Below are 27,176 nucleotides of genomic sequence, written 5' to 3'. Positions count from 1 at the left end.
TAATTAAAAGAAATACTGGACTTTAAGACCAATGCAGGTGTAACGAAGGGACCTGAACGTTTCTGCGTGGGCAGTGACATTGCTTGATGGAAGCGAGACCTCGACCACGAAGCCTCCCACCGGCGGCAGGCGCTGGGCCCAGCTTCGCCAGAGAACAAAGTAAAAGGAGCAACGAACGAGCTGAAAACACACTTTCCTCACACGCCGTGCGACAGCAGGACGGCGGTCACTCGCAGAAGCTTCTACCATCCCGTCCGTTTCCAGCCGTTAAAATCGTGCTTTACAGGTCAGCAGTTCTGGACTGGGGTGCAGACGCCCCAGGACTCCCGGCCGGGTCACCGCCTGCGCCAGCGTCCACACCGGCAGCCTGCTCTTCGTCCCGGTCGGCACTCGCCTCGTCCTCCGGTGGCCCGGAGCCTGCGGCACTGTCGCCTGTCAGGACAGGCGCTTCCTTCTTCTTCTCTGCCAGCACCTCCAGCCCCATCATCCTGAGGTAATGCAGCCGCTCATTCTTGGGCACGAAAGTTCGAATTGAGGCCTTTCCCCGCCATCCACACAACACGATGGGACACTGCAGGGTGTCTGGTTTCCTAGAGACAAAACGGCTTCGCGTAAGTGTTAAAAGTCCCCGTGACTGCACCTGAGGATGTGCGATCGCTCCAAAAAAACACCGACCGCTAAACCGCGGGGAAGCCATTTAGCCTGCGGGCTACGGAGGGTTTGCGCAGAGGGAGATCAGCTTCCTTGTCCGTGCCCTGGGGACCTCCGACACCTTCCGGCTGGCCCGTTTTCCCGTCTACAAGCTCACGGTGAGACGGCGCCCGAATCTGCAGATTCTACGCTTTCAGCGTTAGAATTTCCACGTACTCGGTCCTCTCAAACGGGAAGACCCATCTGTGACGCTTCGCCCTGACAACACCGGACATTTCGGTCCAGTTGCTGCACCGCCCCTCACGGCTCACTGCCCATGTTTACAGATGGACAGACTGAGCCTCCGCGGAGGCTGGGCACCTTGACCCAAAGCAACAGCGCTGGCAGACTGGAGCACCAGGCCTGGCACCCAGAACCACCCATGCTTCTGAGACTCAATGCGCCACGTAATTTGGTCTGAGTGACCCTCATTAGCTCTTCCTGGTTACCCACCCACATAGCAACGCAACCCTCCAGGGAACACCATGCCTGTTGCCAGCGCACACTGCCACCTGGGTCCAAAGCATCCCTGCCCCCAGCCTGCTGGAGCCCGCCTTCCGAGCGCCTACCTACTCGCCAGCCCACGTCACCTCCCTTTTCCATGCCCGAGACGGCGGAGAGGTCTGTCACTCTGTGCTCATCGCGCACCACGCATGTCCCTGCTGTGCGCGCCGTTATTTAATTTCTTTCAGATGTGACTCTGGCGTAGCTTTTAGGCTCCTAAAGGCCCTGTATAATGTAACACAGGTCCCAAACCTACCTGACGCCAGGCGTCAGTGACAGAGGCTAAAGAAGGAATGGGCACAGAAGGCTTCAGTTGTATTTTAAAAAACAGAGAAAGGTAATGGAAGGGCCTGAACGGAGAGAGGAAAACCACTAAAAAGAGGGGGGGAAACCCATCGGAACTTTTCCATTTTCCCCAGAGTAAAGCATGAACAAGGAGTTCGAAAATAACCACCAAAAAACACAAGAAATCCTCAAACTCCCATTCTTTTTTTTTTTAGTCTAATAATTCTTGGAGCTGTCTTTTCACTGGTGTACTTCGACTACTAGAAAACTAGTGTTTGCATGGGGAAAAGCAAATCCAGCTTTTAAAATATCCTAGTACTGTTCCTTTAAAAAACAACTCTGGCCAAACGGATTTGTAAAACCACGTGCATTCCTGAGACATTGGCCGTGCCCTCCGGTGTCTTGGTTCTCCCGTGAGCGCAGAAGCCACGAGACACTCTGACCCTATCCTGACCCGACCCCTGCCCGGGAAACGCCCCCATCTATGTCACAGCAAACTCCGAGAAAGCGTCTACACCCGCTCAACCCTGCGGGAAAGCGTCTACACCGGCTCAACCCTGTGGGAAAGCGTCTACACCCGCTCGACCCTGCGGGAAAGCATCTACACCGGCTCGACCCCGCGATCCGCCACCCAGCCTCGCCCTGCGCCTTCCTCGGCTATTCCCCAGACTCGTCTATTCTCCCCACAACCCCCAGGGTCCCAGGGCCCTCGCCCCTGGGGCTCTGCAGTGCTCTCCGGGCGAGGTCCGGCCCCCGCGGGCCCCTGTCCCGTCCACCTCGTCCGTCTTCCTCAGGCGGGCCCGCCGGCCCCCGGCTCCCCACAGGGTGGATCCACTCACGGAGCCCACGGGCCTGTCCCTGGCACTCCCTCCCGCTCAGCGCCTCGCATGGCTGCTCAGCTGCCCAGCCCGCATTTCACATGCACCGAGTTCCTCCCTCCTGTTCTCAGGGGACGACATGTGCCCGACGCAAATACCCAGAAGCCACTGCTGAGCGCCCGTCGCGTCACTGCCCGCAGTCTGTCCCGTCTGCTCCATGCGACATACGCCCCAAAGGGACGCACGTGCACCACTCTGCCCTCGTCCCCCGTCACCTCGCCTGCCGCCCTGTCCTGCCGCAGCACGCCCGCCCCGCCCGCCTGCCCACCCTCGCCGACCAGCTCGTCCCTGCCTCGGGGGTGGGAGCCCATCAGGCTCTTCCCACCATTCAGACTCAGGTCACACGCCACCTCCCCAGAGAAACTGCCCCGGCTCGGCAAAGCGCCCCACCCCTCTGGGCCGTACTGTTTGACTTCCTCCCCGCAAACAGTGCTTCTTGTCACAAAGCGGGGACCGCAGTAAGTGAACCAGTCTCCTGGGAGCACAGCTGACTCTGCCACGCACTCACCGAGCACTCTGGGCAAGTGCTGGCAGTCCACGACCCACTCCTCCCAGCCTCCCTGGGGGGTGTCATGGGAAAGCACAGCACCACAGTGGCTCCGAGGCAGCCGTCAGTGAGCTATGCGGGGCCAGGCCTGCCTGACCTTGTCGGGCGCCCCAGGCCTCCTCGTACTTGACAGGTTGGAACCCAACCTCGCTTCGCTGTTTAACCTTTACACTTGTTCTGTTTAAGACAGAAGTCAGAATCCAGCTTCCAAAGCACAGAGAATAAGCACTATGCGTTTTATTCTCTGAATAAAAATACATTTAGCCTGAGCTAAATGTTCTATAAAAACATACCTGCGTGACGACACACAAGTCGTTCGGTTACAAAATTTTCCCAGTCCTATTTTTAGGGGAATAGTCATAAAAGGCTTCTAAGACCACTCACAGTCCATCCCCCACCCCACGAAAATGTGACTTCCGGCATCCTCACTTACGTGGGGTCTGGCTCGTACTTCAGGACGACACTCCCCTTGGCTGGAAGAGAAACACACGAGCATTGGCCAAGCGTTCCCACCTGTGGCACCTTGGCTGAGCACGTGTATGTGCTCAGAAAGCAGCAAATTACCCACACTTGGTCTCAAGGACCTCGATGGAGAAAGGACTTTCTAAAATCCAAAGCCACCAGCCAGCCAAGCACCAAGCAGGGCAGCCAGGACAAGGCAGTCAGACCACCAGGGGTCTGGGTGGAGCTCCCCAGCAAGTCTCTCGCCGGGGTGGGGGGGGGTGGGGGGGTGGAGGGGGTGGGAGGTGGGGGGGCGTGGGGACTAACCGCTTGTTAACCCTCAGAAGTCAAAGATAAATAACAGCTCCAACTCCCAGAAACGGCATGAAACGACGGACAAAATAAAAAAATGCAAAAATTATACTGTAGTCACCTAAATGAAAGATTTAAAAAGTACAAACAGTTCCTTTATCTTTTAAAATAAACTCTCCTTTAAACTGTGGTTGTGTCTGAGGAAGGAAGAGGAGACAGACTCACACGGCAGGCTTTACACGTTCGCGTAAGACAGGGTCATAAGCTACAGGAACTGATGTGTTCAGTTGTCATCAAACTGAATCAGAAATACTGAACAGTAACAAAAAATAAACGAGGGAAACAAAAATCAAAATTAAAACTCTTGGTGGTGACTTTTATTCTCAGGTGCAAACATCACCAGAGTAGTCGGCAGTGGAGACTCTGAGACATCGAACCGACGTGACTGGCTCGCTTCGGCAGGCAAAGCAGCGGCAACTGCTGGCAAGACCGCAGACTCTGCTTCAGTGGGATCGATTAAAATGCCACGCCGACCCGGAAGCCTGTGCTGGCTGGTGTCCTGCGCCTCATACGCAGACCCCAGCCCCACACTTTCTTCCGCTTCCACGCAGGCCCTCCCCTGGCTGCCTGCTTGGCGACGGGCAGGTGGCTTGGAGATCGTGGCCTGGAGCCTGGGCTGGTGGGCTGGCCAGGCCCCAAGACCTGCAGACCATGCAGGTGACTAGGGCCTCCACCGGGGTCCGCAAGGGCACGGTGAAGTCAAAGAACCCCCAGAGTGCCTTCGACCCTCAGTACTCCGAGACGTCAGTTATGTTTTCACAAAGCCCTCTGGAGACTGAGTCAGGTCGAGAAAGCTGCAATGTACTAAATGCAAGACTGAGAGCTCCACCAAGGGCAAACGCCCACATCGGAAGCCTCCGTAAGGACAAGTTACGCCTGTACGCAAGTCCAACGCTTACCCAGGTCCTTGGCTTGGCTGTACGTCTCACTGCTAAGTTTTCTAAAAAATGGATTTTCCTGGGTTAACAGGATTTTAACGTCTTCCAACGACACAGTAATGATTCTTGAATTAATAAATGGATACAGTGTATATATTCCCTGTGGAAAGAGAGGGCGCCATTAGGGACAAAAAGGATCACCCTACGCCAGTGTCGAACGGGCACCGGAGCTCTCGGGGCCTTTCCCGCCGCAGCCCCCGGGCAGGTCAGCGCCTGCAGCCCGGGGGCACTCGCGACACGTAAGCAAACCCCCCGGGGCAGGGGACCCGCCACAGAGAGCTTGACGACCAGCCCAAAGGGCGGCAGGCGCCAGCTCAGCTGAGTCTCCCAGGCTGTCGGGCCCGCTCAGAGACCCCGTCTGCGCCCGCGCCGCCCACATCTACCCCCACGTACCTCCTGTGCCAGCCGGAAAGCACAATCGAACTCTTCTCCACTGTTGTTTCGACACCAGACTTTTATCCCGGTGTTGATAACCTGCAAGTGGGAAAAATAAGCCGAAACGCGCATATAAATAAAAATCCAGGTAACTGATTACAATGTTCCCTTCCACCACGAGGAGGCAGAGCTGAGCAACAGCTGAAAAGGAGGAGGAGAAAGCGAGACACTCTGAAAAGTCATCTGACTGAACAGGGGCTCACAGGGGGTCTCCAGGCCCGACTGACGCTCTCAAGTAGCTTTGTGTTTGTGTGGCGTATGCTGCCTAACGACCACAAGAGACGTCAAAAACAGGAAACTCTGAAAACGCAAGAACACGTAAGCACACATTCCCCGGGCCCTGAGCAGCAAGGATGCTGTCGCCCCGGAAACCCCAGTGGACACCCGAGACTGGAGAGGACAAAGGCAACTAACGTCCTCGCACTGCCGCAGGGACGCGTCAACCCGCGGCCCTCCAGACACACCTGGAGATGCGAGGCTTGAAGACACAGCCCAAGGGCAGACGAGCTGGGGGACAGCGAAGCGAGTGAAGACGGGCTGAAGGCAGAATGACAGAAGTGGAAACGGCCACCCCCGAAGGCCAGAGCAGCAGCACTCGGCCCCCGAACCCGCTGCTCCTTCCTCCCAGGACACAAGCAGTGAGCGACACTCCGACGGGGGCACACCGGCCACGCGGCCTGGGCCTGCCGCGGGCTCCGAGAGCGCCCGGGCCCCCAGCTGTAGGGAAAGCAGCGCTGCCGCGCCCGGTGCCATCTCCCGCGCCACGTGCCACGCCGCGCCCGGTGCCATCTCCCACGCCCCGTGCCACGCCGCGCCCTCACCTTCACCCGCTCGCTGTTGTTCAGCAGCACGTTCCGCAGCTCCTTGGAGACCATGTAGAGCTGCCTTTTCTTCCCTTCCGTCGTTCGCGTCAACAAATTCATCCTCGGGAACGAAGGGTCCAGAGCGTAAAATTTCCTGTTTACAGGGAGCACAGGCCAAACTTTAACGTACGGCCCTGGGCAGCCTCCACCCCGACAGCGCTGGGTCCCGGAAACCTGGTGCGGGATACGGCACCGAGCCCCGCGCCGGACTCCCGTCTCTAAGCTGAACCCACTTCACCCGCAGCGTCCAGGCGGCATTTACTGGCGGTGCGGCCAGGTCGGAGCCCCAGGCCGACATGGGACCTTCTCTCCCTGAGGTGCTACTCCAGACAAGGTCCCAAACCACTCGAGACGGTTTAACAGGGATCTTTACAGATGCACGAAAGGGACCAGTTACCCGCAAGATGACGTAAGTGACCGCCCTGGTCAACACACACAGGACTCTCATGACTAAGGACACGAGACTCTGAGACTCATCCCAGCACGTTTCCTCTCGTTCCGCCTGGAAGTTCCCACCTGGCGACGCCCAGCCCCGCCTCCCAGCAGACCCGCCACCCTCGTTTCCTAAATGGAACTCACATCCCACAGCCTAGGCCGCTGAGCGCCTAAAGCAACCGGTGACCCACAGCCGGGCGCAGGCTGAGCCCGTGCGTCATGTTCTCGACTATCCCCGGGGGCAACTACTTCCTGTGATCACTGCTAAACTGAAGGGCTCAGGAAGCACCTTCTCAAGGTTCAGCCAGCTCTAACATACAACTGAAAAGGAAAAATGCTGCTTGCTACACGGAGCTAAATAAAACACCGTGGTTAAATGGGACCAGTTATGCATTTGTAACCCTACAGTAAACTTCTTTAAATGAGGGCTTTAGAAGGCTGAATGAATCCTTACTGGATAGGTGGAAATAATGGGTCATCTTCAGGAATAAACACGAACGGATCCTCTTTAAATCCAAACAGCTTCATTTTCTTCGATGGAGGAGGACTAAGAAGGGATGTGGGGTGAGATGTCAGTCTGGAACCTGGGTGGTAATGCTGACCACTGCTCAGAGCACTGCCCCCTCCCCGCCCGGCCCTCGCCCCACCCCCACTCTGCACCTGGGGTGAGGGTGACAGCAGGCTCTGCGGGCCTTCAGCCTCTACCTCCCACAATGGCAGGGGTGACAGCAGGCTCTGCGGGCCTTCAGCCTCTACCTCCCACAATGGCAGGGGTGACAGCAAGCTCTGCGGGCCTTCAGCCTCTACCTCCCACAATGGCAGGCAGCCGCACTCACACCGGGTTCATTAACACTGAACCGCGATGTTCCCGCCCCACCCGCTGCAATGCCACTGCAGAGAAGGCTCGGGACCCCGGTGAGCCTGTGCGGCTGCGGGGACACCAGACGCGAGGCTCGAGACATGACCGACCCTGTTTCTCACCCACACACGCCATCTTTCTTGTTTCCGTTATCGTCTAAGTTCTCAGTTCTTTCGATTACTTCCGCGTCACCCATTCCAGTGACTGGTGTCCTTTCCAGCTCGGAGGGACCCGCCGCTGTCCCTCCCGTGGGACCTGCAGGGCTGGACTGCGCAGGCGCCCTCAGCTCCGCAGAGTCTCCCTGCAGCTGTCACAGGGAACAAGGCCGTTTAACTCAGAGAGCAGCCGACTTTGCACGGCTCCAGAAAATCACGAACAAAATTAAGCTCACAAAATCGACCTTAACGATTCTCTATAGTCCTTTACGTGTAAAAGAAAGAAAACAAGAATTTTTCTAAAAGGTATTTTAAATCTATTTCCTATTATAAACGATGCGTGGACATTGTTTCTTTAGAGTTAAAATCAATTCTACATCAACCCCATGAAAAGCACAGACAGCCCGTTTCGTAGGCAGAAATGCCAGCCTGTCTTCATCTCGGATCTGCTCTGTGCACGGCACACTGCGGGACGCAAATGCCTGAACACCACCACCCCTAAATGTCAGGGAGGCCGAAAGCGACAAGTCCCGAATAACCGCAGCCGGGGGAGGGCAGTGCACCCTCTGGGACGCCCGGAGACACAGGGGGCAACGAAAGGGCGAGCGCATGCTGGGGACGAGGGCGCAGCCTGCTGCGCATCAGGCTTTCGCACTGGGCAGCCGTGTGAACTCGGTTTTAAGAGTGAGATGTTTCACTTAGGTTCAAGTTTGTACATGCATTTTACACAAAATCTTATATAAAAGTTACTTAAAACTACACGTCTTTCTAACAACTCACAAGACGGGTAACAGTACTAACCCCAAACCCTATGGAGCGAGTTCACAAATGAGGGCACTGGAGCGCAGAGTTAACACGCTCCCTGAGGTCGCAGAGCCAGCAGCACAGGGGCTGCTCAGGTTCCAGAGCGGTTAACACCAGGCAACGCCGCCTCCCCGAGAGCAGTTTAAGTGCAGGGGAAAAAAAGAAAAACGCAACCTCCCAACCCCTGTGACGAGCCTGGCTACGATGGCACGCCCCTCCCCCATCTCCGCCCTGGCACGGCCGCCGCCTTCCTCGGGGCCCTGCTCAGGTGCCCCCACTCCAAGCAGCTTCCTCAGTTCATCTCCGTGATCTGATCTTCCCTCCCTCAGAATACCAGCCGCACTTGCCAGCATGGCTCTCTCTGACATAAATTCTAGACCCATGTCACACACCTTCACTTCAACTAGATTCCAGTGTCCCGGGGACAAAGCACCTGAGTTATCAGCATGGCCCTGGCAGTGCCGAGCTGGGCTGCCTCACAGGACAGGTGACCAAAACATAGCTACTCAATAAAATGAATAAGAAGTGATATAATAACAGAAAACGGGAGAAGTTAACGTTTAAATGGCACCACGTGGTTCTAAAAATAAGACGCTGCATCTCAGGAGGTGAACTGAAGGAAAAGTTCAAAACCCGTGTACACAGGCAACCACGTGGCAAAACGTCAAGGCGGCCCCAGTGCAAGGGAGCCCACAGCACACGCGCGGATGCCGGGCCCTCAGCCCGGGCCGTGCGCGCAGCAGCCACCGGCCACGCGTGCCCTCCGACCCCTGTGAAGGCGCTGAGTCAACGAGAGAGGTAAAATGCACACTGCTTTTAAAAATTTGCTAAGAAAGCACATGAAATACCTTAACTTCTAATTCTGGATACACGGAAACGACACTTTAAATATACTGGAATAAGTGAAACATTAAAGTTAATTCCACTTTTTTTTGCGTTTATTTTTTAAACGTGGCTGGGGCTCTGCTTCTGTCAGCTGTGCTGCTCTGAGCGTCCCCAGCTCTCCCGCTCCTGGCCAGGACGCAGGGACCGTGCGAGTCCAACGCCCATGAACACTCCCGCCATCCGAGGGGAACGCTCCCTGGCCCACACCCACGCCACGGGGACTGCCCGGAAACATGGGTCGAGCTGTACACGTGAGTGCCAACCTGAACTAGTCCTATCCCGGAGAACTGTTTCTTTACTATTTCTCCAAGGTCTAAGCATCGTTTGTCCTAAGTTTTAAGCACGGTTCTCAAAGAAATACAGACCTTCGGGCCACGTTCCACGGCCGGGGAAGGCCGACGCATAAACTCAGAGAATGCCACGCGGGCAGAGGACAGCGCACGCTAAACCACAGCCTCGTGTCAGGCTTCAGGGCACCCGCTCCACCCCATGGCAGCCTCCCTCATGAGCAGGAGGCCATGCAGACTCCTTACACGGGTCAGGCCTGTCCAGTTCCTTCCCAGCTAGGCCTGGATAAAGCCCTGTCACCACCCCTCACGGCGAGGGGAAGACGGGCTGGCCTAAGGTCAGCAGTCCTATCCACCTGCAACGGGCTGAGCTAAACAATCCCTAGGGGTCCAAGCACAGAGCCAGTTTGGGGCACTGAGATTCTGATTTTGAGCCACAGAGCTCTGTTTATATCTTCTCAAATTTTTATCAGATGTAAAAGAAATGCGTTCTCCAAAGTCTGCCTTTCCCATTTATCTACTCCTTAGAAGAAATTGCTACTTTTTGTTTGGAAAACTCAAAATTTAAATGAAGCCCCCCAACGCACAAACATTCATTCTCAGCTACCTTCCATACCCCAAAAACGCTCCACTGGTCCTCAGATTCTGCCTGAGTGCACAGAGGTCACGTGGTCACTGTGTTAATCTGGGAGACGTTTACCTTTGGTGCACGCTTATTCCATGGCATCGAAGACTTTTTCACTAACACTGCCACGAAGAACCCGCCAGTATTCTGATGATGTGGTAATATTCTAAGACTAAAAAGAAAACACAATTCTCACTTTTTAACTGTTCTAAAATACATTCTTTTAACACTAAATACCAAGACATACTTCGAAGATGACCTGTGATAGTCATACTTCGCTGCAAACACTCACAGCCCTTGTTCATGGAACGGTCAGCGTGTAAATGTGCAAAAAGTTAACGCAACATCCAAAGTACTGCCACTTAGGTTCCACCCACGTCCCTTAGTCACAAATCCCCGAGGCCAGCAGCTGCGTGCCAGCAGCTAGCAGTACAGAGAAGCTGTCGCATGCTGCCAAGTCCACACAGCCAAGGTTGGCCACGGGCGCAGCCCGGGCCTCGTGGGAGGGCCAGACGGCCCGCCCCCCGCTGCCTGGACCTCCCGGAACCCCGATCCCCCGGAGCCCCGCACGCTCACCACCGCTCTAGGTGCATGGCCTGCAGCGTGTTCGCGTCCTTCGGTGGGAACATGGTGGGCCGGATCTGGGTGTGTCTGCTGTGAGGAACCTCGTCCCACGATGCGAACCACTGTCCATCTTTTGTCATGACCTGCAGATGACCATGACCAGTACTAAGAAAAACCACAGGGTGCCAATGTGCCCTCGCACATGACGAACGGCAGCTCTCAGTTCTCTCCCCTGTTTGCGATCATCACTTATTCCATAAAGCAGGATGACCATTCTACAAAAAAAGTTTCCCATGTGCGATTAAAAAAAAGCCTCACAGTTTCTAGTTTAAAACTGAAAAGTTAATTGTTCATTTCACATTTGAAATTAAGCTTGACTCCCAGCCAATAAAAATAAGTAAATAAAGCAAAGTTGTGCTTATGCGGATGAGAACGACAAAGTTGATTTCTAAGTGGAGAATCAAGGCAGGAAAACCTTTCCACTGCCAGAGGCCAGAGAAGAATATCTGTAAAATCGTACCACTTAGTATGATGTATGTATTTTGAAACTGATGCTAAACTGCATCACCAAACACAGTATTATTCCAGTTACCCAAGTGTGGGCGCTTTACAACTTTCTTAGTACGACGAGCCCCGTACGCTGTGCTCTGTTTAGCCAAAGGCTTCACAGAAAGGCTACCTTCCACTGGGTGAGTCCAGGCATCCACTTTAGTCCCGGCAACTCAGAAGACACGTCAGCAAGCTCCAAGGCACCTAGGATTAAAAATAAATTTTTTTTTCACATGATGCTCAGTTAAAGAAACCAGAGGCAAAAATCACATAGTGCATGATTCTGCGTACAGGAAACGCCCAGGGAGGGCAAAGCCACACAGGCAGAAAGCATGGCAATGGCTCCTGGGTGGGGGCGGGACAGGAAGTGACCACAAATGGGCAAGAGGGCTCCGTAATTTCTTAGTAACTCTACTAAGGATCGCTGATTGTCCACTTAAAACAAGGGACAAGGGACTGCTATGGTGTGTCCATCGGAGCTCAGCGAGCTGCTGAGGAAGGGAGGGGCTGCAGAGTCCCAGGGTGCCTCCAAGACCGACTGCATGGCCAAGGCTACCTCGAAGGCGCCCCGAGGCCAGGACGAGACATGTGCCTCTCACGTGACCTGGGTCTTCTTCATTCGTTCGTGTCTAACAAACATCCCGGACCTGAAAACATTTAAAGTGAATGTGGAAATTTTTAAACATTGTTCTAGGTCCAAGTTTTCTAAAATTGCCCACGAGGACAACAGTCCAGTTTTAAAACACTGTGTCTCAGCAGCGACATCACAGGAAGCTGCGAGATGGGGCCAGGAAACCCTTACCATGAACGACCACAGACACGGACCTGACAGCCTCACGGAGGGACCCCACAGAGGCCAGGAAAACGTGGCAATCACAGTAACAAAGCAAGAGAATCCCCAAAGCGTGCCCAGCAGTAAGCCGCCTCTGACAGAAGCAGGACGCTACCTTCCACTAGTGCGTGGAACAGTCTTTAAAGGTGAACGAACACTCACGGCGCGGGATCACGGAAACTGGTTTTCTCAGTGAGCACTGCCCGGCGCGCGGCAGCGCCTTCCCGCCAGTTTGGGTCAGAAGCCACCTCCTCTGGCCCAGCAGTCACAGACTGAACGTGTACCGGCCGCCCTTCCTCTAGCTAAGTCTCTGGGGACCACATCGCGTGCTGTCACAACCCCCAGCAACTGTCAAGTACAGAGCTCAGCTGAGGTCTATTCTCGAGTGAAGTCACGTCTACATGGCGGTCTGAAACGAACAGTGGCTGTGACCGCAAAAGCTACACTGGAAATCACCTGCCCAGTAAGAAAATAATTACCGAGTAGGACACCCGGACTTAATTTACTATTAACTTACTTCCCGTTTGCCCCGAGAATATTCACCAGTGGCGCTTGCGGCTGCAGCGCTTACCCCGAGATAACTCACGGGTCCCAGTCTTAACTTCACCCCCAAAGTTTGCCACAAAATATCTCACTTTATTTTCGCATTGCTCTAGTATATTGATAGTCTTTGGAAACAAACGACATTACTCTATTTATTGCATTGTTTTTAGTAGTGGTATTTCCACTGACAAATTACAGTAATTCTCAATCACCGAAAACGTCAAATCCTAGAAAACGCAGTGTCCCACGCGCGACGTTAACGTAATGCCAGCAGGGAGCCGCGCTTTCTCCCCAAATGGGAAAAGGGTTGAACTGCATCACGCAGTCCTCCCCTTCACGAGCCTTCTGAAATGAAGCATCACCAAGAACGTGGAGGTTAAGACCAGGCAAAGAACATCATTCAGCAATAGCACCTTCCTGCAGACCAACCCGAGTACAGCAAGAACAGAACACACAGCTCTCACAGTGAGCCGGGAGGCCTGTCCACACAGCGCCGACCCGTCAGCCTACCCAGAGCCTGGACAGTGCGGGCACACTCGCTTCAACGTCTGGGGGAATGCACGCTCACTTCAACGTCTATGTTTCAACTTACATCAGACACGCACGCACGGTAAATCTGGCAGCATCCTATTCTGAAAGTCGGCAATTTCTCGTTGCGTACTTTAAGGAGAATATGATGGGAAAGATATCATTTCAGTGAAAACATAAAAGCAGAGTATTTTACATCAGAGCACACGGAAATCGCTGTTCGGAACATGTCGTACACTCTGCCCGTCCTCCCACGCAGAGCAGTGGTGTAATTAATTAAGCCCTCACACCCACCAGGATGGGTACGGTCAAAGCCACGGAACACAGCAAGCGCTGCTGGGAACACCAACGGGCACCGTCGGCACAAACTAAGACGGTGCAGCCGCCGCAGGAACAGTACGGGAGTCCCGGAACACAGACGCGGCGCACCCCCAGCAACCCCACTTCTACGTACACACCCAAAAGAACCGGAAGCAGGGCCTAAGAATCATCTGCGGTCATCTGTGACCCACGGTCACAGCAGCTGAGATGAGGAGACCCACGTGTCCATCGATGGACGCTGGATATACACAATATGGCCCACGCATACAATGGACCATCATGCAGCCCAAAAGGGGAAGGAAGCTGACACCTGCTGCCACAGAGAAACGCGAGGACATGACGCTCAGGGAAACAAGCCAGGCACAGAAAGACGGCCACCGTATGACTCCACGCGCGTGAGATACCCAGGGGGTCAAACTCGCAGAGACAGAGAATGCAGCCGTGGGGGGGTGACGGGAGTTACTTAACGGGTTCAGAATCCCCACTCTGCAAGGAGGAGCTCTGGAGGTCCACACAGCGATGCACACGTACTTTAATACTGCTGAGATGCGTGTTTAAATACAGGTAAGACGATAAACGTTATGTGTTCTACCACAATTACGTTTAAAATTGCTAAGAACCTGACGTAATCTTTCACACTGAGACAAAAAAAATGGGCAAATCTCGTTATTCATGAAATACAACAAATCTATTATATAAGCATGTTTTCAATTAAGGATGTCTCATTTTAGAGTTTACAGGCTAAATCCATATAAGCAGATGCAGGAAAAAGTCTACAAGAATATACACTATAGCAATAAAAAAAGGTTTTGTAAAGTACGGTTTGATTAAAAGGTTCATCGAGCATGCTCACCTTCGCTTTTTTCCAGTAAAGATGCTATGACTGCTTCATCTTCGATAGGGTTCAGGGAACACGTGGAGTATACCATCCGACCGCCTTCTACCAGCTGTTCAGCCCCCCGCGTGGCGATGCGTAGCTGTAAGCTAAGGACAGGTGACCAGGTTACCTCGGCTTGAACAGCTCTACAGGTGCCTCTTACGTCACATATTTACTATAAGTCTTTATGACAAACTTACAATAAACTACAAAATACTCTAGGTAAAATGAACCGTCTCCATAAAAAAAAACCTAAAGTTTTTAAGTGAAGTTAGAATCAATATTAAGGAAAGTAGCTCATGTGAATAAAATAGCATCAGTTCATGTGAACACTGGTTTGGCTGTTCTGCGTACCTTCCCCAGCATGTAAACAAAACAAAGTGATTGATGACCAAATTCAAACTATTAGGCCAATTTCACTACTAAAAACTCTCTATATTCGTAAGAATATTTGACTTTTTTTTATGAACAATCTGTATCCCTTAGTACATTCTAATCCTAATGCCTATGTCACAAAAACAGGGTTAAGTAAGAAAAACAAAAATCTCTTACTAGTCATTAATGTTGCATACTCATTTAATACACTTCAATCATCCCAAGGTCTACATTTAAGAATGCATAATTTTAATGTTAAATGAAAAAAAATGCAAAGCTCTGTAGACTATACAATCAAAACGGTTCAAAACAGGTATTTTAAAAATCTTTAGGCACAGAAAACCACTACAATACAGTGGGCATTACAGAAATTATCTTTGAATTATGAGATTTTGTTTTTCCTTTTAAGAATTTTCCAAATTTCTTTAAAGACAAAAAATATTTCCGAGATCAAAATGTGAAACAAAAGAATTCAACACAAAAGAATAGTAGACAGGCAGGAGAAAAGATTGGTAAAACAGTAAGGTGAACAGTCATTTCATGAAAAATACGTTTGAAACGTTAGAGGAAATTTTTCTAAAAGGAAGTTTTAATAAACGTCTACCTAAGACGTTTACAATTTACATTTCGGTTTGCTACTCGTAAAGGTTTTACAGAACAACCCCTCTGCTGCACGAGCAAACTTTCGCGCAGGCAGCCGTTAATACTGATGCGTCAGCCGTCAGTCAAGGACCTGGGCGCTCAGCTAGGTAGGTGACTGAGCAGTAAAGCTTCGCTGATCCGTCCAACAGCGCGGCCGGTGACAGCCTGACTCACCCGTGCAGCTGCAAGCTGTTTAACGTGGTCCACTTTTTCCAAACATCGATATTTTTTCTCATAGTGCCATCTCCACTGGAAAGAGATATTTAAGAAATTAAAACTCTACCGGTAGATGGTTAGCTTAACGAATATGTCACATTCAGGCTAAATTACGAAACAGGTTTTTAGCACATTACAAATACCAATTAGAAAATGATCTAAATCCTCACAAACTACAACCAACTTGCTATTTGTTTCGGGGACAGTCCGATGCATTAAACTTTTAAATCATGCTCCAGTTTTCAATTCGAGGAGGAAACAGATTTGGAAAGGAAACATTCGACACTAGGAGACAGCAGCTACCTTCCAGCCGGGGCACCACCAGGACTAGCCGTCGGCCCTTCCAGCCGGGGCACCACCAGGACTAGCCGTCGGCCCTTCCAGCCGGGGTACTACCAGGACTAGCCGTCAGCCCCTGAGACGCACACAAGGGAGGAGTTTTGATTCTGCTACTTAGAAACTTGGTTAACTCAACAGTGGCTTTTTAATCGGAATTCCATGAATAATGATACACTTACAAGGACTTTCCACATAAAATTCAATTAAGTCAATTTAATTTCTTTACCATGGTTTTTCTACATATCAGTTAAACATTTTTGATTTTATTTCATGTAAATTTTTTCCATGTAAATTTTATAATACAGACTTGTTCCATTAATCTTTCTGTCCACTTTTAATTTTAGCTACCCCGTTTTTCTGGGATAAATTAAACTTTCTCTATAAAGTTTAATTTTCCTTGGCCTAGTCACGTGTCCTTGAGATGAAAAGTCTACAGGATGAAAATGTCCTATGAGATATAATGGTTTTCAAGTGACATTCTTCACGTGCACGGTGGTGGCTTAAACTTCTACCATAATTTCAGGAGATTCTCAGCTTACAACTTAGGCTCATAAGGTTATCGCTTTCTCGCAAAATGAGAAATGAGTTATACTTCTGATCAAAATACTAGGATAAGAAAACATCGGGTTCAAAGAAAATTAGAAAATTGCCATATAGAAAAAAAGAAATGCCGTTCATGATAGATTTTAAATGTTATTTTAAAGGGAATTATTCCAGGTATTTAAAACCCTGCCATGTTCAAGGCTACTAGCTACAATTTCAAACGGAGATCCACCTCTGGTGGTAAATCTACCACCTGTTTACACAAGATGGATTTAATATTAATGTGTCATGAACACTGTTTAGTGCTAAGAAAGTTGTGTGTCGGTTTCTGTACTCTGGGCTCAACAATGTCACATGTTCAGAAGGTATTAAAGCCTTGAGATTGTCACCTACATCACTGCCTATGGGAACTTAACTGTCTAGTTTGATGTTTCTTTTTGGAAAAACTTGATTATTGAATTATGCCATGAGATTCTTTTAAACGTAAACTCTAAAAATGTAAACTTTACATGTAAAATTTGAAAAAAAGTATGTGAAAAAATACAGGTAAAATCAGTTTCTCAAAGGTTTTAACTCCCAATTTCATTGTGCTAAATAACGTAAGACTTACCACAGACGCCCAACGTGATTATGTACAGTGTTTTACATACTTGCTGGACAGTGTTTTACATACTCGCTGAAGCATGAGTGTAAATACCTGGATGAGCAGATCATTCCAAGCGACCACACCCCGAAATGCAGCACGAGGGGACCACACACTTCCCTCTCAGGCATCGTCTTCCTCTTTTTAGACTACCCATCGAACCCACCCTTCCTGGAGCTGTATGTCCCGTGTCCTCCATCTGTGCTGGGCGTCACCCAAACCCCGAGTGCCTTCTGACTTAGGTCTTGACGTTTCTCTCTACACACCAGTCGCCAGCAGAGTCACACGTACAACTACTGTGCTCACGTGCAGCTTCGTCTGAGTGTGTACTTATGTCCTCAGTGGTCCTGGGCTTTCTGGTCTCTGGGAACTCTACGTACCTGCAGGGGACGTCGCATAAGATGCGATCGTAGAAGAGAATCTCCTTCCTCCCGCCCACGTCCACGCTGAGTCTCGGGATGCTGGCCGCGTCGTGGTTGACCACCATGATGCATGGGCTGCTCAGCCTTTTGGCCTGATGGACGAGCAGATAGCAGCGTTTGTTGTCCACGTCATTCGCGATGACAAATCCCTCTGGGAACATCAAATTACAGTGTCAAGTGACATGCAGCTTAAGTAGAGAATTTCCTGAAATACCTAACCTCTAGGCTGGCGGGTGAGAAGGAACGACCTGCCTTACACCTGGGTCTGGAGCGTAAGATTCGGTCAGTCGTTCAAAACAAGTGACCAGCTGGCTCGGCACGGACTTTATGGTCACTTAAAATTTTACAACTTCGAGATTCATTTATTCATCTGTTAATCAGTTTGCACCAATTATTGTGCTAAAAATCTATTTTCTACTGCTATTAACCATTAATTAAAAAGGCGGATGAGGAGAGAGAAAAGGGGGAGAAAACAACAGCATCGCCTGACAAGTGTTTAAAACACGGGGCGCAGCTGGGGCTCCACTCTAGACCCTGCGGGTCTGTCTCGGGGTGGGGCCTACGCTCCTGCAAGTTTAACCAGTTTTCTGCGAGGTTCTGAGCTGTGCCCCCTGGTTAAGAACCACGCTGGAAAGTTCCCTGGGTGCCAGCTCCTCTCACTTTCGGTTTCTCTCTCGTTTCTGCCTAATAACATTTTACGATCAATACTGCTCTTCTGAACAGTATGAAATACAAAGCACTAACAGGAAGAGGCTCTTTACTACCGATTTGGAGAAAACAAGAAACTTTCTAAGTAAAGATATTCACCACAGAAAGGAGGACTCTTAAAAAACACAGCTAACAAGCATGCGCATTAAAACCAAACTAGAGCGGCTGGCTTAAGTGAAAGGGAGGAGGAGACACGGGTAGGTAAACATTAAAAGACGAGCAAACACTATGAATACTGTTTCTCCCCGCTTTAAAAAATCCCCATAAAGGAGCATCAGTGATACTGTAGGAGCTGCCATTTTCTGAGCACTTTGCAATCTTATATGACATTCCCCAAGTTTATACTGATGTCTCAGTTCATACGTGACGTCTAGTAACGCCCCCTAACTCGACTTGTAAATGGTGCTGGGATTTGAACCTGGGGAGTCAGTCAGCAGCTCTTAATGACTACATTCTCCTGCCTCTCAAAATCGGCAGGTAATTAAAACGACAAAAGCGAACAATGTGAAACTCACTACTGAAAATTCAAACAGAAACTGAAATCTATCTACTGTGGCTTAATAAAGACAGACCATTTGCTGTTCCAGAAAACACTCAAATTCAAAGGAAAGGCCCCTTGCTGCATGGTGCATGCTAGCTGGGGACTCAGGATGGCAGTGTGCAAATTGCCCAGCTCCGCCAGAGAGGCTCAGGCAAGAGTCTAACAGCTTCCTCGCTCCCAGCACACGGGCAGAGGGCGCTCCGGCCCTCCAAACGCCCACAAGGTGTATACCTGGGAAAGGGACGCTCATGTCGGCATGCAGCATTTCGATTAACTGCGTGGTCTTCGATCCAGGCGCTGCGCACATATCTAAGATCTATTAAATGGCAAAAAAATACCTGGTATTTTTATTTCAAGAAATCAAACACTCTACACTTAATTTAAAACATTTTGAATCATCCTGGTAGTTGGTTTCTATTCTAACATCCAAATATATCTCTTTAAAGAATGAATCTACAAATCTATAATGTATAATGTCCCCAAACTTACTCTCTCCATGGGGGCAGAGAAGTGGCGACAGGTGGCACTGAAAACCAGTGACAGCACTACAGTTGGTGATGAGTGTAAACACCCTAAACGCAAGCAGCACCGTGACACACTGCCAGAGCACCAATAGCTGGGCTCAACTCTCAGCTCGGCCGCTGTCCAGCGCCGCACCCAGGGCCGGTCACCTGCTTCCACTTTCTCATTAGAAAACAAGGGGACAGTGGCAGCATCGACCCTCACAGGAATGTGTGGATAATAAACGAATTAATTCACGAAAAGAGTGAAGAGCAACGCTCGGTACATGACGAGCTCTCACTACGACTGTCAATCTGATCTGGTCAATCGAAACCACTGAAGGTAACCTGTGTAGCAAACGAATGAATTAAGAAACAAGCTTTACGAGGGAAGGAAAGAGCTACGCGACTCGTAAAAACCGAATGCAAAAATGCAAAAATTAACCTAAAAGGAAATATATGTCACTTTCTACTTTATTCAAAGTGAAAAAAATAAATAAATAAAAAAGCAAGGATTCATGATATTAAGGAAAATGGTCCCAACAAAACAAAGGCACTGACAGTGACAGCAGCCTGCCCACCGCCATGTTCTGCGTCAACACGATACCTTGTGGTGAGGGTGAGCATTAAGCAACAGCGGTGGAATCATGCTAACGGCTTCTTGACGACTGATGTTTCCCTTAAAAAAAAAATAAAATTTAAAAAAATATTAGCAATGACATTTTAAAAGGCAGAAAGTTTCAACGTTGGAAATTCGAAATTTCAAAGGCAACAAAGACCACATAATCATACACGGAACGAGGGTTAGTGCTGTCGAACAAACATTTAGTGAGGACGGCAGATTTTTATACCAGGGGATAAGGGGCGGCCACCTGAAGAACAAATAAGGGTGACAGTTAATACCGAAACTTATTTTAACACCACGCATAGAAATGCAGGCATAGGACTAAGTTTTATAATTTTATAAAAGAAACTCTATAAAAGAAAAGGATTTTACGCTCACATAGTCCCAACTTCCCAACTTCAGAAGGCACGGAAGCCGGCTGAGCATGTGTCACAGGCAGACTCTGCTACCGAAACACTCTCAGCAAAGGGGACACAGGACCGGGTCACCATGAGCAAGGTTCCCCTCTCAGCGGAAACTGCAACTCCTGTCTCTGAGCCCCCCGTTTCCAGGAAGTCACGTCTGCTCTCCAGTCCTGGCACCTGCCGCTCAGAAAGCTGAAGACGCCACCGCTGGTCTCCTCTCCTCCTCAGAGACACAGTATCTGAAATTCCTCACTGAATCGTCTGTCACGACAGCTGGACCAGGACAGCTGTTAAAACGCGTGGCCGTGCAGACCCAGACAACGCGTTCTCGATGAAGTCCGGCACTTGCCTCAAGCACGACTCTGCTTGTCCAGCCTGAACAACGAAAGCTCTGGAAGGGGTCATGACGTATCGGTGGCCTGAGGCCTCCGCACCATCACATCCGGGTCTTTGGCACCTGAACTGCCATCGCTCACCACGTGCTCACGCATCTGCCTGTCAGAACCTGAACACAGACTGTACGTTCTCGCCGGCTAATTCCCACCTCCTGGGCTGCAGGCCAGCGGTGAGTCTGTGCAGCCTGCATCTTGGCTGACTCGCGAGGCACACTGGTTCCTGGCTTTGGGTTGTACCTGTTATTCTGACAAGTCTGCCTTCCGTTTTAACCCAGTTTTCAATTAAGGCATTAGCGTGGGACGGGGACATTGGGCCCTGACGAGACATCCCGGCAGTTAGTCCTGGTTCATAAACACGTCTTGAAGGGGTTTTGCAGTCAGCTTTCAATAACCAAGAGCGTCTTATCCCATTGACTTCTGATCAAAAACCAGACTGGTTCCCTAAGACAGACGCTAACCGACGCCAAACTCCCACCTCCTCCTCCACCGCTCAAAGCCGCCGAAATCCGGCTCTTCACGACCCACCGCACCACGTTCCGCTCCACTCCCCACGAACCTCCGCTCTGCCACCCCGACCTGCCCTCCACACATGTGCCGAGCCTCCCCTAACCCTGCATCTCGATCAAAGCTTGCTCGGAGAACCCTTCCTTGCGCTGGCCCAGCGCGGTCCTGTTTATTCCTAACTAATGGCAGGGCGGGGAGGGTGGAAAACCCAGCACGGCTCGGTTTACGGGGTTACCAAGCAGGCAGAAAGCCCACCGGTGGGAACGCTGTGGGTGGAGCAGAGGCTAGAACTCGGGGAGGTGAAGCGTTTCCACACTGGCTGTGGCTTCAGAGGAGAAACACGGGACGCATGTGATCTGTCAGTGGACACGGAAGCGCAAACGAGAAACGCCATCTGCTGACACGTACGTTTCCTTGGCTAGGAGATTAGAAAATAGAAAGGGACAACTTCTGACTCGAAATGTGAGACTATTAGGAATTCCCAAAGAATGAAAAGGAAACAGCAGAGCTCACAATAGCCGAACTGTACAGACATCACTGAATCACGTTATCGAGGAAACAGGTATTTCATCGGTAAAAGTTTGATGCTAAAGGTAAAAAGTTTAGTGACCACAATGATAAACGTTCACTGTAACTGAGGAATCTGGGATGGCAAAAAAACTGAGAGGGTGAGGATGGGTGTCATTTTAGGAGAACCAAAATTGTCCTATTTAAGTTTTTAATGTATATATGTATTTTGTTTTGGCAAACGTGGAGTACAGATAGGAACAAGAAAAAACAGAAATGATAAAAAGCAAGTTTAAAAGTCTCACTTCTGGTAAAATAAGTAACAGCCATAGAAACACATCGCTTTCTCTGTACGACAAGCACCTGGCACGTGCCCCTAAGACGACAATGAGTGAACTGCGTGGTCGTCTCCGGGACGGCACGGCATCGAGCAAGGTGTGCTGTGCACACCAGTAGTGCAGCTCCCCGCGCCCCCCCGACTCAGGAGTAGCAGGAAGCAACCTGGCTGACAACTGTGATATCATTAAACTTCAAGCCTAGTCCAGTCAAACGGTAAGGGCTACGGACGTAGCCTCAGATGAAAGGTGGCAGAGACGCTTAAAGGCGTCTTTCCTGGGTGCCTTAGCTACTTGATCGTTCCCAGTGACAAGTAGGTTAAAATATGATTCTGATTCTGATGTACATTTAAAGCTTTAAGCAAACCAACAAATCTAAAGAACAGTACTCACAGACTCGGTTTCGCTAACCAGAAACTGGTGAAACTTTTCCAATTGTGGAGACTTTCGCAAGATTTTTCGACTTAAATTTGTGTGCCAGGCAAGTTCTTCGGGATACCTGACCAAAAAGAGAGTAAAACACTTATGAATCATATGTATTAAACAGCTGTCTTAACAACGTCATGCTGATCCAAGTAATACACCAAATGTGAAAGCCGATTTTGTCCTACTTGCTCATCCATGACCTGCTTCAGCAGTCGGCCACACCGCGTGACATCCGTGGGACACATGGAGCACAGTCCTACCTGTGCCCAGGCAGAAACATGAGAGCCTGGGGGTCATAGGAGACACACGCATATGACGTCACTGAAAAATCACAGCAATGAATGCTCTAGATCCGAGGAAAAAGCAGTCGGCTCTGCTTCACTGTGTGGTGAGTTAGCGATGGCAGAGGCCATCAGAACAGAAGACCTAAGGTAACGAATTCCTTAAATTTAAAAGACGTGCAGATCGCACAGAATCAAAACGATGTGGTAGGGCAGGTATCAGGATGTTGGACAAATGTTTGATTATAATCTTATTTACCATATTTTTCACTATTTCTACAATAAAGCAGTCCGATCACGTACTGAAATGTTTTATGTATCAAAATACCTTGGAAATCAACAATGCATAAATTTGAGCTCCTCGGCTGTCACTCATACAGAACTAAGAATGAAGCCTCTCCCACCATTTCTGTGACTACATTTCAACTTTCTATAATGACGTCACTGGTCAGAACGTGTGTTTTTAAACCTGGCTTGCTCCCGTCCACTCGTCTCCATCTGCGTGATTCGGCGCACCCGCACACCACACAGCCAGACGAAGCGTAATGTGGCACTCGGTGACAAGATCTTCAGTTTTAGCACTTATTACATCTCGGGTGCAATAACAAGCTCAATTTAACAATGCAAGGTCACAATGTTTCCATGTGTCAAATTGCAATTAAGGTAACAGCCATGAAAATGAAATCAAATCTTCTGAAAACAAACTTTGATTGACAGACACTTTAGGGCTAAGATTTTAAGACACTGTTCAGCAGGCACGACACGAGATAGAGATACATTCTCTCTACTAAGTAAAGGCTGAAGTGGCTGGATCTGTATAGTCACCCTCCAAATGTCCCAAGTGCTTTAGGTTCTATTTCCTATGCCTGGTTCCGTCTTAAAACACTATGTTTCAAAAATATAAAAACAAAATATAATCATACTTACCAAGCAATTAAAAAAAAAAACAGACTTTAGTTTTAAATACTCCCTTAGGCCTCATTAGAGGTGAAATGGTAGGGATACGCTCAAATTTGCTTCAGCTGTAGTATTCTGAAAACTCTGCTCTCCCTTGCAACCTCTACAAGGCTGACTAGCTTAAACACCTACTGTTATAAGACTTTTCGCAACCCTGAATTATCCATGATTAATGACCAATAATCATGCAAGTTACCACCTTACCAAATCACCAATATTGAATTCTGCATGCCATTATTTATAATAGCTTAATTTTCATTTTCAAATATAAATAAGCAGTCTAGATATAACTCGAGGGAATATTTCCTTATGTGCCTTCTAGGTTAAATTTCTAATAGTTAAATTGTAAATTTATTATAACAAGACTAAAATTCTACTCTAATGATGATGTGAAAGCTGTTAATCTTAAGAAAAAATATATTTAAGGACTTCCTAAAATTTAAATAGAAAAACAAACTGCCTGTTAAAGTAAAAAATATTTCTTATATGGCTTTAAGATCAACTTTTTTAAGCCAACAAATGTTTATTAAAATCTGTGTAGATTTTAACATCAAACAAAATAATCTCAAAGAACTATATTTAATTTTTAGTTACACAATTCAAATTCAGCTCAAACATCTTTAAAGTCTGATTAGAAACTTGTATCTTCTGAGGATCAATTAAAAGCACCACTGTCACCTTTACACCTCAAAAATTCTTAAGGGAAAAGAAAACTCTGTAAAAACATACAGCATCTACGATAAATCACCTTCAATCCAGACATTAAAAAGAACAGAATGACAATGAGGTGAGTTCTCTACAAACAACTGTCAAAACAAGACTTTTATAAGAACACTTTAGGATAATTCCTTCAAGTTGAGTCTACAAAAAGTAAGGAAAAAATGAAAACTGCCCAAGTTGTAAGTCCCACACTTAATATTCCTTCTAGAAAACAAAGTTCCCATAATCACTTTCCTAAATTGTATTCCACCATGCACCAAAGGTTACGAAGAATATTATGTGATCCATTTCTGCATTTTGGGCAACACAGAAAATCAGCAGACATCTTGCTAAATTTCTGCTTTACCCTATGTCTGATGGAATACAATAAAACTGCCATGGAGCTGTTACCAATAAAGGAAAAATCTGAGTATTAGGAACCCAAATTATACAATATGCCATTCGCAACCTTCAGTTGTGTGTTCAGAAAATTAAAGCAAACAATAATGTGAAGAAAATGACCGGCTGTGATTAGACAGTGATTCACTTTTATTCTTCAACCACATACGACCTCGGCTGAATGCTGAACTTGGCCATTCATCACTCCTTCAAAACGTGTATGCTGCGCACATCTGTGATATGGACACCAACTCCAAACGACCAATGAAAAGCAGAAAAGCAAGCAAATCTCGAGCCCATGATGAATGGAAACCTGAACCTGGTTTGCAATCACTAAAAGACGGCCAACAAAGAAAGACAACAGCACAGACTGGAGTAGCCAAAACCTCCAGCAGTTGTCAGAAAATGCTGGTTAAATTCACCTTTTTATAGCAGTCATTTAAAATAAATTTGGGGGCGGGGTTGTGACAACTTTCAACGCCTCAAAGCTGATCACCTGACATGTGAACCTGTAACAATGTATTTGTACGGCTCCCCAAGGCCTGGCACCCCTAAGTTTGTGCTTGAGTGCTCTAGGCATTTTACAAGACAGACTATGCTGTCCGCGTCTGGGGTCGTCTTCGGGCAACTGAGACCTGGAGTGGGCCATGAGAAACAGGTAACCTACAGAATAGGTAAAGAAAGGGTTAGCATGGAGGTCAGGAGTATGCTGGGGCACTGGAGACAGTGGAGACAAAATCAGCTGGAGCAGGGTTGGTGAACCTCCGTTGGGTTGTCTGTCATTTTTCTGAAAGTAGAGAAGTCTCTCCAATAGTTGTGACATGAGAAAACAAGGGTTTAAATGGAAATAGAAGTGGTAACATCAGGGAAGGAAAGAGGCTGGATCAGGTAGGAAAAATTAACTGAACTCAGTAACTGAACTACAGAGAACTGCCATCATACACGAAACCTGCACACCGTAAAGTAGTATCGCTAAAAAGCACTGAACGAGAGAACCTGAGGATGTCTGGGAAGGGCATTCAGGTTCTTTCAAGCTAATAGCCTATATATTACCAAAAATACATTCAAGTGACAAAGATTAAAATCCCAAAGAAACATCCAATGGCATGAGGCCTTGTACCTACCAACTCAAGGGTTGTGGGACTTCAACTTTCTGACCGTCCACCTCCAGGTCTTCCAATTCCTTGAAATACTTGTTCTTTAAGCAATGGAGAATCTCTTTCGCGTGGCTATTAAAAAATAAGCACGTTTCAAACCATCTTTGCATGGAGAGAAGACATTCTTTAATCGCTGCCTTTTTACTCTAGTCCAAGTCTAAACAAGTCATTGCTAAATCACTAAAGAATGAGAAACTAAATGCGATAGCGCTGCATTCCTTTTCTCCTAAATATTTCTACAGTCCTATTTTCACTCGCAGCTCATCTTGGGAAGATTTAACTACAAACGCACATAAAAAAAGAAAAGACTGCAAGCTGTAGGCAAACTCGATAATGTCACAAATTGTCATGTGTTCCAAAGCGTAAGTGTCCTCAGCTCAGACGAATTCCCCAGGGGTCAACCCTTCTTCAGACTGCGTTTTTATTTTAGTCGAGCCCCCCTGTCGCAATGCCTCCTCCACCTATTCCAGCGGACCCTGCGCTCGCTCCTCGACGCTTCCGGTCTCGGAGCCGCGCCGCGGACAAGCAGCAGTTCTCCAGCACTGTGACACCTCGGAAAAACTTCCTCGTTTTTAAATTTAACCTTGGACGTCCTAACCCCAAAACTCTCAAAGAAATGAAAGCACGGACCCCTACCTTTTGTAACCAGTAATTCTTAAGGTGGCCGGGAGGGGCTCCCTGAGCGCTTCCATGAACTGGTCCCACTCGCCCTCCGGCACGATCTTCAGCTCCTGGTAGTAGTGCTCGAAGAGCTTGTTCTCTTTGACGATTTCGGGGTACCCGCCTTCCCAGCCCTGAGGAACGAAAGGGGCGTCTACCTAGGGCCCGAGGAGCTGCCCCTCGCCACCTACCCCCACCCCCCGGGCCCCGGGGTCGGAGAAGCCCGCGCGGAGCCCCGGCCCGCCCTCGCCCCGGCTCCTACCGCCTCGCTGCGCTTCCCGCCGCCCGCGGCGCCGTCCTGCGCGCCCTCGGGCCGCGGCCGCAGCCGCCGGCCCCGCGCCCGTCGCCCCATGGCCCACGCGGCCGCGCACGCAGCCCGCACACCCCGACTCGCCACGGCCGGCCGCGCGCTCTTCCGGGCTGCGTTCGAGGCCCCCGCGGTCCGCGCCTGCGCCTCCGCGGGGCCTGCAGGGACTACTGCGAAGCCGAAAGCGCTGCAACCCGTCCTCCCGGAAGACGGCGAGCGAGGGGGTCCGCTGACGGTGCGAGTGGGACAGTTGCCCCAGAGAGCAGTCCGGAGGCGGCCGGCGCCGAGCCCCGGGACCCCACGCGGCCTCAGGCAACTGTGCAGACAGCCCAGGGTCGCGCGTGCGCTGAGCGCCCGGGGCGGGGCGGGGCTCC

At 49.5% G+C, this 27,176-nt stretch overlaps 1 protein-coding gene across 2 annotated transcripts; it reads right to left on the bottom strand.

The window, feature by feature from the left end:
- NSUN2 (NOP2/Sun RNA methyltransferase 2) lies at positions 1-26,871 on the bottom strand. 2 transcript variants are annotated; one of them, XM_039842808.1, is made up of 19 exons: positions 26,758-26,871; positions 26,472-26,629; positions 25,803-25,907; positions 22,310-22,415; positions 19,754-19,825; positions 18,878-18,962; positions 17,356-17,548; positions 15,409-15,483; positions 14,194-14,324; positions 11,247-11,320; positions 10,580-10,710; positions 10,079-10,175; positions 7,370-7,554; positions 6,843-6,935; positions 5,912-6,047; positions 5,049-5,129; positions 4,617-4,755; positions 3,338-3,377; positions 1-590 (listed from the first exon to the last, which is right to left on the bottom strand). In XM_039842808.1, exons 1-19 carry the CDS (start codon positions 26,845-26,847, stop codon positions 281-283), a joined length of 2,301 nt encoding a protein of 766 aa, XP_039698742.1. In that variant the 5' UTR covers positions 26,848-26,871; the 3' UTR covers positions 1-280. The 2 variants fall into 2 exon arrangements, with proteins under 2 accessions (XP_039698742.1, XP_039698741.1); XM_039842807.1 differs by lacking the exons at positions 1-590; positions 3,338-3,377; positions 4,617-4,755; positions 5,049-5,129 and adding an exon at positions 5,360-5,853 and having other exon boundaries at positions 5,890-6,047; positions 26,758-26,847.
- Between the last annotated feature and the right edge of the window lie 305 nt (positions 26,872-27,176).

The sequence above is a fragment of the Pteropus medius genome, unplaced genomic scaffold (assembly GCF_902729225.1).
Source record: "Pteropus medius unplaced genomic scaffold, Ma_sr-lr_union100, whole genome shotgun sequence".
Classification (NCBI taxonomy): domain Eukaryota; kingdom Metazoa; phylum Chordata; class Mammalia; order Chiroptera; family Pteropodidae; genus Pteropus; species Pteropus medius.
This window is presented reverse-complemented; position numbering and strand designations above follow the sequence as displayed.